The sequence below is a fragment of the Chaetodon auriga genome, chromosome 19 (assembly GCF_051107435.1).
Source record: "Chaetodon auriga isolate fChaAug3 chromosome 19, fChaAug3.hap1, whole genome shotgun sequence".
Classification (NCBI taxonomy): domain Eukaryota; kingdom Metazoa; phylum Chordata; class Actinopteri; order Chaetodontiformes; family Chaetodontidae; genus Chaetodon; species Chaetodon auriga.
The window spans coordinates 7,901,862-7,915,734 of NC_135092.1; the positions used below are offsets into that span (position 1 = coordinate 7,901,862).

The 13,873-nt window shown below is 40.3% G+C and overlaps 1 protein-coding gene across 1 annotated transcript; it reads right to left on the reverse strand.

The window, feature by feature from the left end:
- Window positions 1-1,408: 1,408 nt before the first annotated feature.
- On the reverse strand, window positions 1,409-8,509 carry prkab1a (protein kinase, AMP-activated, beta 1 non-catalytic subunit, a). Its single transcript, XM_076758489.1, has 8 exons — window positions 8,375-8,509; window positions 6,383-6,565; window positions 6,119-6,288; window positions 5,674-5,767; window positions 5,242-5,356; window positions 4,985-5,118; window positions 4,807-4,875; window positions 1,409-3,262 (listed from the first exon to the last, which is right to left on the reverse strand). Exons 2-8 carry the CDS (start codon window positions 6,530-6,532, stop codon window positions 3,185-3,187), a joined length of 810 nt encoding a protein of 269 aa, XP_076614604.1. The 5' UTR covers window positions 6,533-6,565; window positions 8,375-8,509; the 3' UTR covers window positions 1,409-3,184.
- Between the last annotated feature and the right edge of the window lie 5,364 nt (window positions 8,510-13,873).

Sequence of the window (13,873 nt, forward strand, 5' to 3'; positions counted from 1 at the left end):
TCAGCATAACCTGATCCCTATGGTAGTGTTAGCTTACCTCATGAGTGCTTATTTTGCCGACAAGCTTTATCAGACCCATCTTTCCTACTATCACACGACAGATACGTTCCCACTGTAATGTTCCTGTCTGCACAGACTATGTGCAGGCTCACATCTCGGCTGTAAATCCCCGAATCCCCAAATCAAACGCCTTTGGGATGAACTGGAACACAGACTGTGAGTCAGGCCTCATCGTCCAACATGAATGGCCGACCTCCATAATGCTCTTGTGGCTGAATGGAAGAAAATCTGTGCAGCCAGGATCCAAAATCTTCCAAAAAAAAGAGTGGAGGCTGTCGTAGCAGCATGTCAAGGCCCATGTTTTTGAAAGAGATGTTCAACAATTATCTCATATGGGTGTAATGTTTGCAAAAATCTTTTTTTGTTTTCCCTGAACACTTTACTACTGTTACCAGTAAATGACAAAAATCTGCAACATGTAACCCATGGGTGTCTATCACTATCTGAATTTAGATGTATCTTAAATTAAATAATTCATGTAAAAGATCAAGCTGCTTTAGCTTAGGACTGTGCTCTTTAAAATAAAAATATCAGCAACGCTTCAATTCATCCTTGACAGCAATAGTTGCCTTGGTCATGGCCTCTAAATAGATTCATGGGTCATGCCTGGTCACTGCACCACTGTGCAAGACACATCATGACACCAAAGAATGTCTTGTTTGCCTTGTCGAAAGTGGAGTGAAATTGCCATGTATACCAGAGAAAAAGACCATCATCACTTTGAAAATGTGGACAGTCACGTGAAGTTTGTGTACACAGTACTTTCTGGAGAAACTTTTGCATAATGATGTAACACCCTCATGTCCAGTAAGGTGAACATGAGACCTAATACAACCTGAGCGTTGACGAATCTCAACATATGTACAGAGCCATGGAAAATCCCAGACTTTAAGAGCAATGGTGATATGAATGCTGACGATATGATGAGAACAGCACCTGCGGAGAAGAATGTTTCTGCTTTTGTGGCACATCTGTGGATTCATAACTCATATATCTGTGTTTGCTTTGGCTCTTATCATGACTTTTAGGTGTTTATTATAGGTGTTAGTGAATATGCCAATAGTATGGGTGAGTGCAGCACTTGAGACATCACATTGTATGAATGTTAAAGACCTTATACCAACCAGCAACAATGAAAAACAATTACATTTGTATTGAAAGCAGTTTCTAAACTGAATATCTACTTGATGGTCTATTTTTTGTCAAGCATATGGTAAATATAAGTTTTAATTGTATGAATGGATGGGGCTGACAATACAAATATACACACAATTTTATACTATGATTGTTATGAGCACAAATGTTGAGAAAGAGCTACAGTACAATCAAAAACCAAACAAACTGCACATGGATTTGTAACTTAATCTTTAATACAAATGTCTCTCAAAATGAAAAATGTGTACATGCCAGCTTGGTGCAAAGGATCAACAACACTTTCAGTGATATTGCAGTTTAAGTAAAAGTCGAGCATTTTAACACCAATAAATCATTAACGCGTTAACTCTCACAGCAGAACTAACACAAACAAATGAGACCTTCACTGAGGAGATTGTCAGCCTCTACTGGCCCATAGCATAGAACAAAGATAATTAACACCATGGTCTCATTTGTTAGTGGCAATTATACTAAGATAGCATATTTGACAATGATGCATTGCTGTGAATAGATGCTGCAAGTCATACATTTAACTGAAAACACATTCTAATCCTTCAGTCTTCATGAAACACAAACAGTACAGAGTAACTATAAAAAAAAGAAATCTTCAGTAACAATACAACTCAGTCACATGATCCTGCGCTTGTCCCTTCATTGGTGTTGTGGTTCTTCAAGTCAGTGATTGCCTTCTCTTCGTCAAATAACTTCAACTCTTTGTTCCCTGTTACACGTCTTCCTCATCAACCATGAATTAATCCGAGACATCATTTTAGGGAGACTAACATCAATGATGCCATGTCAACTGAGCCAGTGGCGAACAGCTATCTGGTGTGACTTAATTTTTTGTCATGTTTTTACACTGTATGAAAGGAGGATAAGTCGTGTTACTGTGCAAAGGTACATCAGTGTGAAGACCACTAAACCTGCTTAGACGTCCAAAAAGGGTAATAAGCATTACTCTGATGACATTGTCGTGCTGTGAGTGTACATACATTGTATGTATATTCTACTTTAAAAATAAAGGTTTATCATCATAGTGCAAAACTAATAAAGTCACTCTAAAGTTTAGACCAAATTCATTTCTCGAAACATAACTCGGTTGGTGCTTTTGGTCTCAACTTGTCTACATCTTGACTGGAATGGTCTTGACCACAACACTGCAACTATAAACTATAGAAAGAGGGTTTTTGACAACGAAACAAATCACACCGCCAACCAAAGAAGAAAAAAAATACATCACTGAATACTTCACAAATAATAGAAAAGATCTACTCAGCGTGTTGTGGGTATCATTAAATAACTACTTCTCAAGAGAAACAGGCTAATTGAAAACAGTGGAGGACTACTGCAGTGCTTTTCTTTCCTTTGACCTTAACGTTCACATTCTTGATTCTTGTCCTCTCAATCATGGGAAACACTACAGCAGCCTCATGCATCTGAGAACTTAAAGTGAGACTTTCCCAGCATTACCAATCCTCATTACGTTTGCCACTGTTTTGACCACAGATGAGCCATGGTGCCCCACCTCATTATTACTGCCTGTCTATGTCTACTAAGCAAAGATTGTGTTGTTGCAAACTACAGAGGGCAATCGGTGAACAAATAAAGGCGGATTATATAGGATTGGAGCAACTGAGTGACTTTCATCATCCTAAACAGACAATAACTGGACACACAGTGAGTGTACAAGATATAATCTCATCACCTTAGATTCATCTCAGATTCTCATCCAGGTGGCTGCTGGCCCTTCTCAAGTTTGAGTAATGAAGTGGTGACACACTGACTTTCAGAGCCCTGTGTGTTAATCTTCAAATCAGGATTTGGACATGTGAGCAAATCAAACTCATGAGCAATGTGGCCTGGATTCATCTGCTCTTTCTCTGTGATCAAAAGAACGGATGGAGCTCATATTTTGTACACTCGGTGTACAGTTAACACACTGGGACGGGATTGAAAAGTCAGTCTTCAGTCAGATGGGTTTGTATAGTAAGGTGGTGACATACTTCTTCTTGTAGCGGTGTGTCGCACTGAGCACCATCACTCCATCCTGGAACAGAAAAATGTAACATGAAGGAAAATTTCAGTTTAAAACCTCAGCACTTTATAAACAATGATACAAGTGAGCCAGTAGGAACAATGCCATCAGTCATACCATGTGCAGTGTCACCACACTGTAAACCAGATTAGCAAGAAAGCCACCCACTAGTCTGGACGGCCTGCTCCACTCATTAATCCCCGTCAACAATGATGCAATATAAAGTCTACTACTAGTACATTCCTGTCTACTGCTGTTAAGCAACTATTCCTTTGGCCTCATTTTAACAAAGATAAACTTTGAAGAACATTTTAGCACAAGACAAGAACTGCTGCTTTTCCACTGGAGGCATTTTAGGATGGGATCTCTTAACAGTCAGTATGGACAAGAGGAATAATTGCGGAAAGCCAAAACTGTTTCAGAGTACATATGGACATGCTGGTGTTGTTTTAAGAAAGGCTTGATCTATCCTTTATAGGTCTTTCACCAGTGAACCACTAGAGGGCTTTTATTGTGAAGGTGCAGCCTGGGTGGTGGACTTCGGCAGGATCATTTTAACTGCTGCTGAGGAATGATCACATTAGGAGATACAGGTGCATGTCATTTAGGTAAGCAATACGTTTTAGTGAATTGCTGTTTAGAAACAAAAACACTCATTACGAGCTGGTATGGAAATTTACCCATTTCGTCCTGGAGAGGAAATTCTGCCTGAAACTTCCTGACATTCTCCAAGGTCCAGTAAATGAACTTTTAATGCAAAACACACACAACTGTTCTGTTTGCAGTGGCCTGTTAATTCCATTACAATGACAACAATAAGGTGGCTTTCTATTAGGCTAATTTTAGGCCAGAAGCTTTGAAATTATCCAATAAATGTGCCATTAAGCGGCATCTGTAAGCCATAAAAAGATGATTTGAGTCAGTGATTTTGGAATTTTCATGTAACATGGGACAACCAACAGAGCTCCAGCATTTTATCTGCTCCTGCATAATTATTTGATTACAAATGCAAAGTTCTGGGAACCCAAGGTGTTTCAAGAGAAAGAGAGAAAGAGGCACACTAAAAACAAAAAATATGACTTTAACAATAATAGGAAAAAATCTACTACAACTATCTGACCAGCCCTTGACTGACATGGAAAATACTGTGTGCTTTAGATGGGAATCCATGAGTGGAGGTACAAGTTTGAATAATTTTTTTTCCTCTTTTTTCCCCCAGTTTAGTCTGACACTGCTGTTAGCATCCATAGCTTGACATACACATGTAGCCTGTTTTTCGTGTCACAATGTCGGGGGAAAGGCCAATTATCTGTCCTTCAGCTCCCCTATTAGCAGCTTGTTATCATCGCCGGCACTCCAATCTGCTTTGCAAGCTTCGGGCATGCTTGCTAGCAGCTGCAGCGGCTCACAGTTTCTATTAAAAATGCTAACAAAGCTGGTCATTTCTCAAGTGTCACCACAGAAAGTTTTCCCACATTTCAGCAGCCACATGGTGCTGAAAAAACAGCAAACACAAAAATTATTTTTGGCATCATGCAGTCAACTTGAGAGCCTACCTTAATGGATAGAGCGTAGAGGTGGTTGAGCATGACGTGGTTGGGTTCTGGGAGTAACGCAGGGTCACACTGGATATGAAAAAATAAATTCATATAAGCCATGAGAAGGTTACAGCACACGATAAAGAAGAAGTTCATTTTTTTCACGAAAATCCACAAGAAACTGTGAGTTACTTACAGAAATTCCAGTGTCTTTGTTGAGGATGACCTGCAGCAGGTGAGGTGGAAGTATGGGTGGAGACTTAAACTTCTCTTCCTGTTTAGGAATATAGGCATCCTGATGATACGGCCCGGGAGGAGAGCTGGAGAGGTCTAATTCAGGAGAGGAAGAGAGGCAGAGTGAGGGAGGAAGTGTATGACTGAGATGGAACAAGCAACAGAACCCAGCAGCACATATCGCAGAATGTGACGTGAAAATGGTTTGTCAGCACTCACCTGACATGTCAGAGCATTTCTGTGAGTCTACCATTAGAGCGTCAAACACCTCAAAGTCAGTTTTCTTCACCTGGATGACATTGTTGACTGTCCCTAGTTGACTGGTTATAACTGGCTGTGAAGAAACATGAGAAAATCAAGTTCAAAAGGAAAGCCCAAAAGTATAAACCACACAGACACAATATAATGTCTATGATAAATAACCACTGTTTAAGTTTAGAGGCATGTGACAAAACAACCCCTAAAGCAAATTACAGGTGAACAATAACTCACGAAGCAAGATCTTCAACTCTGTCTTTCAAAAATGTCCATCATTTGTCAAGTTCATAGGAATTCTTTTCACCTTCGCTCCTGTTTCTTCACAGATAAACAGGATAGCATAGCATAATAGATACTGTCTGGAGAAAAGTCATGTTGGAGAGAACTGCTTACCTCAGCTGGGTCATGGGTCCACTGGCCATCCACATAAAACTTGTACTGATGCTCCCCTTCAGGTAGATCAACAATGGCCACAAAGGTGTTCTGACTTTGACAGATGAAAAGAGAGAGCTTTGAGCACACAGGAGAGTGAACAGTGTTTCTCTTTAACCTCATCAATATTATATATGCCCTCTAGTTAGTGAGCTGAATTTAAACAAGTCACTACACTGGGTCTACAAAATCATTCTTACTCCCAGGCACTTAGAGATATGTTGAAAGTTTGGATCTTTCACGCATGAAACAAGCTGTTTCATGAAAAACAGTTGTATTTCAGTGCTATTAGCTTCGTGAGAAATGGTAAAACGGTTCCTATTAAATAAATAGTTATGAGTATGGACTAAATTCCACAACACAGAAAAAATACACTATGTCACAGAGTTTAGGACGCCCCCCTCACCTTCTAATAAGTGGAATCTTGTTGGCCCAGTTGTTGAAGGACCCAGAGAGGTAGACCTCCTTGCCATCTCCAGTCCAGCGAAAGACTGTTGGTCGGTCTAAAGTCGGCCCTTTGTCATCTGCCTCCAGGTCCTGCTGCCATGCAAGGAACTCCTCTTTCTCTAAAGGGGCCTAAAATACCCATCAGACAAACAAACCATCCATTCATCTAATTCTACTGGTATGACCATGCTGGAACCATGTGTGGGACAGGTGCACAGCTTACTTTCATGTCTTCACCATGAAAAATATCAGCATCCTCTGGGCTGTCCATCAGGATTTTTGGCCTCTCTCCCTCCTTGGTTCCTCGGCTGTCCCTCCGCTGAGCCTTCTCCCCCTGGCCCATGGCAGCCCTCTCGCTGCTTGTATTCCCCATGACTTTGTCTTCTAGTCGGCTGGTACAAGGTCACTGTGAGCAGGAGTTGTAAAGTTAACCAGCACCTCAGGAAAGACTGCACGAGATCTGACTTTTTAAATAAGGTCATTAATTATTAACAGCTGCTACTGATGAACTGGCAACAAATGTGGCTTTCAAAGACCTCATGACTGAAATGAGAAAGAGGATTAGAATAGCACTAAAGTTCCTGTCCTGTCCTATCAAATTACAAGCAACTGTGGGTCAGAACCATGTAGCAGGACTTGGCGGGCTTACACTCCACATCTGACAGCTGAACTGTCCAGTTCTTTTCAATATGACTTCATAAACAAATCATACTGTATGATCAGAAGGCAATCCCTGCAGCTGGAAACTGAATAGCAGCAGACACACATTTTTCAATGCACCTCCTGGGCACCTGCATTGTTATACGTTACGTGTCTTGTTATGTTCGGCTCGAAATTATCCTCACGTCACATTTCTTTCAGTGTGATACCTTCTCGTTTCAAAAGCTCATTGTTGTGTTGGACACCCTTTATACTACATATCACATTTTTGTGACATTACTACTAACAATTTGCAAGTATAACTCTGTGTTTTAAAAGTTTTTGCTATTTGAAACTCACTACAATATAGAATTTTTTATTTGCAGAGACTAGAAACTCTCTTGAGAGAGAAAATCCAACACAATGCATACCTTTAGCTTTCATCTGATGTTTTACTCATGTTTTTCTGATATATGCTACTGCTGTATATTATTAAAGCAGTGCAGAAAATCAATCTGCACCGCCAGCTGCACAAGTCAGCAGCAGTAACATAACCTTGACAAAATAAAGGCAGACAAGGCATTTAAAGTAAAGGATTACTTATTCCCAGCATGTGTCAAATCAGTGGATACTGATTTCATATCGCTGTCAAATGAAATGATACCAGCATTCAGAGGTGACCTTGGAAAAGCCAAAGAGGTTTCCCCACAGGTGTGACTGAAACATTTCTTGGTGATGCAGCAATTGTCATGTGAATATCACTATTTCAGTCGATAATTCATAAACTCTGTTAAGGTGAAACAAAAGGGTAGCAGAAAAGGTATTTCAAATACTATGTTTTTTCTGGTAAAATATTTTAAGAAAATTTACATACTTTCCTGTCGATATCTGATCAAATAAATTGAATCAATTGCTTACTGCAAGATCTGATTTTATCATAAGTAAGGTCATTAAGATGATGTCGTTTTTCAACGGTTTTGCCTTTTCTGCACTGCTGCTGATGACGGACTTGGTGTATTTTCCACTATATGATTGTACTGGGAATTTGTGTAATGTTACTGTTTCCACCACTAGTCATGGTGTTCTGACAACATAGTGACACGATCATATAAAGAGGACGCAACATTATGCGGTGTTAATACCTTGTATAACGGTGCTGCAGTGCCACAGACATGCTAACTTTAATAACGCTACGCGCAATATGATGTTGACATTAGCCATCAACGGCAGTGACCCCTAGCCAAGGCTAAAGTTACGCTAGCTCGTTTTAACTGAAGGCTGAACCCTGAAGCCCCATTAACTTTTGCGGGATTATATCTTGATTCACCTGTATTGACTGGACTGCAGGTAGCTTAGTTTCAGGCAATAGCACCTCAGTGGCAATACGAGGTAACGTATGCATGGTATACATGGTTTACTGAAGCTAACGCTCATTAGCAGCTAGCATCAGTGTGTTGTGTTAGCCGGCTGGACGTCCTGTCAATCCAAACAGTGCTACTGGCTGCTGCGTGAAAGTGATATAATGTAAACAATGAATGCACTGACTATAATTACAGTCAGTCATATAGCTTTTTACCTGAGAAACGTCTACCGCCGTAGCTGCCCGTATTAGCTCGTAATACCCATTTCACCGGAGCTGAAAACAAAACATTTAGTCACACTAAACAAACCCGCCCCCTGGTCTGCGCACGCGCAGTAGATCAAACATAAAGACGAGGCGCACTAGATTAGAAACTACTGAATAATCACACACTACAGTGTTTCCCCAAATGCACAAACTATCATGTAAACAAGACACATAAAATATGACCATGATTGTAAAACACCGCCAGATTGCCACAGATGTAAAATGACATCTCTCATCATATAGATGTCATTTTATGTACTCAACGCTAGATGGAAGCGTGAGTCAAGTACAGTGTCTATATACGGCGTAAAAACACAGCTTTACTCAAGTTGGAGGCCGATAAACTGGTGAGTCTTAAATTTCTAATGTGTATAAAATGTATGTTTCATGTAAAAAAAAAAAAATAGCAAACAATGTGCATCTGAATTGAAAATTAGGAACACTTCCCAGAAATATGAACAACAACTACTACTACTACTACTAATAATAATAATAATAATAACAGTAAAACATACAAAAACAAAAAGAAAACAAAGAACCAACAGTCAGGAAAATTGACAGTGCTGCTAAATGTTTTTATATTGAAACTGTAAATATACACACACACATACATGTGTAGTTCCATTAGGCGTTAACGTTCCAGTCATTGGTAATGAGAAAAGAGTTCTTTATATTTACATCTGTTAGCTCATGCCAATAATTTCTTTCAACTGCCGGCATTATCGTCAGCCAAATTCAGGCTCCGGTTAATAAGAAAACACATCTTTGTGCCATTCTTGGCATTTACTGTGAGTTTGTTCAGCAATGCAACATGTGCTGTGAATAAGTGCAAGTTGCCATTCTCACAAAAGGTCTTTGGTCGCTCCTGAACGTTGGAGGTCCAGCTGTAACAATGCCTTATAAGGTTACCTTCAAAACTTTGATTAATGTGAGTTCTGTATTACCATAAATATCATACTCATTACTAATGAAATGATGCAGAAAATAGCTAATCACAATTTCAGGCAGCCCAGTCTGATCCTAGGACAGTGCCAAAGCTCATACAGCTGCTGTGGGCACACTTTCCCCCAGCAGTGCTGTTGTGCCAGTGCACCTGTCAATAGATGACACCTATACTTTGACATGTCATGGCAAAGGAAGCACAGGTGTAATTAATGACATTAATAATGTTCCCATTTAGAGGCACCAGTAAGTCACAATGCATAATACCAGGGATCTGTAAGTGACACACCTAATGAAGTGGAGCCATGATCGATGTTATTAGTTACACCTGTGCTGGACCAGTTTGTCCAAGTTCTTATTTCATGAGTATTTATTTAAAGTTGTTTCTTCTGCAGTGCAAGCTGAACAAGCTGCTCTGTTGATAGCATGATAGGGGTTAATTATCTTACCAGAGTGTTTGCAGTAGGTCTTTCACCTCATGGGATACGCTTCAGTGGCTTCTATTACAGTATTTTCTGCAAGCAGAGACGTGTTGAGCTGCAACAAAAGCTCAAAAAAGCTCTTTGTTTTGTTCACATACCACCATTCCCAAACTATGCCCATTCTCTTTTCCTCAAACTTCGACACAGATTTAATAGAACTAATGATGCACACCCCCGCACGGCACTCCAACATCCTCCAGACACAGGGGGCAGCAAATGCTAGAGGCTTTGGCACATAACGAGGAGCTAAATAAAAATGTGTCCAGCAGAGATGTGTGAACCGAAGGGAGGTTCGCTGTCACTGGACCGTTTAAAAACAAAAGAAACTACATTTCACGTGGCCCTATTATCGACAATGTCACAGCAGACACGGCTCCAATTTATGGCCATGGTCACAGCTGATTGCAGTTCACAGATGTCGGTCCACACCGGGTGTTCAATTACGGAGATTTAATTTTTCCCTTCACAGCGTTTATGCCTTGTAATAAACAGCATATATTGTTGCTTTCTCCTCAGATGGCTTCTAATCTGGCAGAAAATATCATTGAGAAATGTGGAAACAATAAGACTATTATGACATGATGCAACAATTTATATGTGCATGTTTTTTATGCAGATAAGAGAAGAGAGGTGCATGCCATACAATGCTTTTACCACAGCGCGTCAATATTTCACCACATTCAAGTTTTAAAAATCCAGGAGCCGGCCATGTTAGACGACCGTCCTGGAACCAGACGGCTGTAATTGGCTCACGTCAGCAGAGGAGACTGAGTGGGCTCCAAGGAAGAAGTTGGCCTGACTGGTGGAGGTGGGATGTGATGTTTTTGTTGCATGTGGAGGTGGATTTAAAAATGGATTGGAGGGATGGAGTTGGACGGTATGGCGTGTTGTTAGTTTTGATGTGTTGGAAATGTCGATGTGTCAGTTGGCAATGTTAGAATGAGGACTGAAGTGGGAGTGGGTAAACCCTGATACTGGATCATTTTATGACTTGGAAAGCCGCCTTTTCTCGTGCCAAAAAGGACTAAAGCTGCAGCAAAAACTGAGAGAGTTCTCCGAGTTTCATTAGAAATCCTATGCTGCCTCACAGACCTGTTTATGAACTCCGTGATGTGACTGATGCACTGACATTTTACTGTGGCTCCGCTCTGGCACCACTTCCCCAGAGCCGTGATCACACCGCCACTGCTGTTTACCATTACTCATCCCTGCTGAGCTGAAGCCATCACACAACAGTGGCCAGCCGCACCACAGCACCTCGGCCAGCAGCTGGCCCTGATATACTCTCTGTAGGACAAGCCAAATAACCTTTATACTGAGCTCCTCTGGATTACACATGGGGGGTGATGACTCACACTTGTTGCCTTGCTACTATTGCAGGCTCACATCTGTGCATGCAACACACTTGTATTCATGCACTTGTTCTTTTGTGAAACCCTGAATGGAAACTTGTTTTATTAAAGCGTTGAAATTGGAACATTATTGGATAGGATCTATCTCGGCTTTAGTGTCATTCTGTGTTTTTTTCTGGCTGTTAACAAATCCCATGAGAACCAAAAACCAACATTGTTGGATGTTAGTCCACATCTCACCATGCTTTCTGACATCCCCACCTTTAAAAACAACCTTTAAACACTTTTTTAAAAAAAAGCTATCCTGTTTTTTGAGGCGGATTACCAAACATTCAGTGCACTCATGAGTATTTACAGCAGCAAAATGGTCTATGTGGGATTGATTGAAGACCACAGTGGCCAAGCCCATGATAATGAAGAAAGGAAAATATCAGCAAGTGTACCCCTGTGGCTCAGCGATGTGTTTATGGTCAAAGAGGAATCATCTGCCACTTTGGCTGTATGGACAATACCTGTTGGCGTGCTCAGTTCACTGTTGGTTTTGATCTTTTAATGTTATTTATTGACTATAAGAGCAATGTCGATTATTGCCAGGCTTATCCGTTAACAGCAAAACATGGCAGCACAGATTCCATAACCTGTCCGTCTACTTAGTCTTTCACACTGCTTGCTTTAAAGTTTGATTGGTCAATTAGCCTTACACCTTAACCTCGCAATTTGGCACGGTCTACTTGTTTAAATTTTAAAATAAATAAATAAATAAATTAAAGGTTAAAATTAAGTTTAAATGAACTGGAACATCTTTGTTTAACGGATGGTTCCACTGACAACGTCCATCAAACTGAGTGGTGTAAACCACGGCAGCAACATGTGCAGAAGATCGAAAATGGATTCTGTAAAAGGTGAGAAAGTTTCACTATTTTGACAGAAAAATGACACTTTATTCCAGAAAATACTTGAAAGAAGTTGATTTAAATCAGTAGTTTTTTTTTAATTCTTTCACCACACTTGTTCATTTGATTACAGTGCACATTCTAATTTATTTATATACTTTTTCAGCCTTTACCACAGAGTAAATTAATAATAAAATAAAGAGAGAGAAGAAAATTAACAACGAAAAAGAAACCCATTTTAATGACTTCCACTGCTTTATGTGCTGCTGCTTTCATCCATGAAAGACAGAGCCACGCGGCTTGTAATCAAGCTGGCAAGTCTAATCTATTTTCGCCCTTTTTCAACTTTTTGTTTCAACCCTGTTCAGTGTACTGGGCCTGTGGACTTAATCATACGCAGTATATCCCAAACGATATAAGGGCTGTATCGCAGGGCTTAAAACAGTCTTTCCCATTAGCCTTGTAATTCGCAAGGCTGTTTGGGTGGGACAACTTTGGACTAATCCAGAGCTCAAGTTTCACATTTGACTCAGCGTTTAATGTAGCAATTAGCCCGGTCAAGAACATCATCACTGTATCTGTTATGAAACAATTACATAACATCCTCATCTGAGCTGTTTTTCTCCCACACATGCTCTTTCATTCTTTGTGTCCTTTCATCTCAATTTCCTGTTTTGTCTCCGTGCTTCTTTCTCTTTCTCTCTCTTTCTACTGTATGTGTCTTTCTCGCTCCCATTTTTTACTGTTTGACCTTCAGTTTAACCTTTGGGAAGATGCTGCTGCTGGACTTTATTTTACAAACGGTTAAAAAAGTAGCAGAAGCTTCAGGGCAGCAGAGGTTATAGCTACACTGTGAGTACAACAAGTATGTTTTCCCTCTCTGTTTCACTTTTTAAGGCTTTACAAGGCTTTGAGGCAAGGCACCGTTCAAACCACAGTTTAGGTCCAACCCTCTCTCTTGCAAACCCTTAAGAAGGTGACTTCTTGGCAGTATGAGAAACAATCCTTTTCATTTCAATTGTAGGTGAAAGGTCCAGTGGCCATGATGCTGTGAGAGCCAGAGCTCTGTCCTCTTGGTGGAAGCTTGAGCAGACACTCAGCTTCTTCTGCTACATGATTGCCACTTCTTGCTGTCTGACTTCTGACTGAGACTGCATGGGTAAAGTTTTCAGGGAAAGCCCTTTGCCCTCTGTGGAATGCATAATCTGTGCAATCACATTTGATGAAGCAACCATGTTTTCTGTCCAGCCACTCGGAATACTCAAAGTGAGGGAGCTGATAACTGTCTGAATTTTAAACAAGTGGGAAAGTCAGTGCTTTTTTACTGCCGCTGTAATTGACTGTCCGCTAATCCCTGCCCTCGAGAGATGGTTAGCTGTAGTGGACGAAGCTTTAGATTTGCATTAAAGCAAACAAATAAGGAAGAAGACTGAGAGGTCTAAATACGGCACCTTATTCTCTAGTGTGCTGTAAACACTGGTGCGTATGTAAGAAAATACTGCCGGCAAGAGGTCAGATAAATCAATCCACTGCATTATTGTTGAGCAGTTTTCAGTGGAAATATATAAGGATAATATGCTCATATCATGATATAGTGTTCCAAAATTTAATGATTCCATACAAACAAATCTGGCAATTTTATATGTCATATTGCCTACATTGGCATGTATTGTCATGGAAAAATACTCTCTAGATTTCAACTATACTGTCCATCCCTATGGTGAATGTTTTTGTTGGTATTCCGCTTAAAAAGGGAGAAAAGACACAAACCCAAGTATC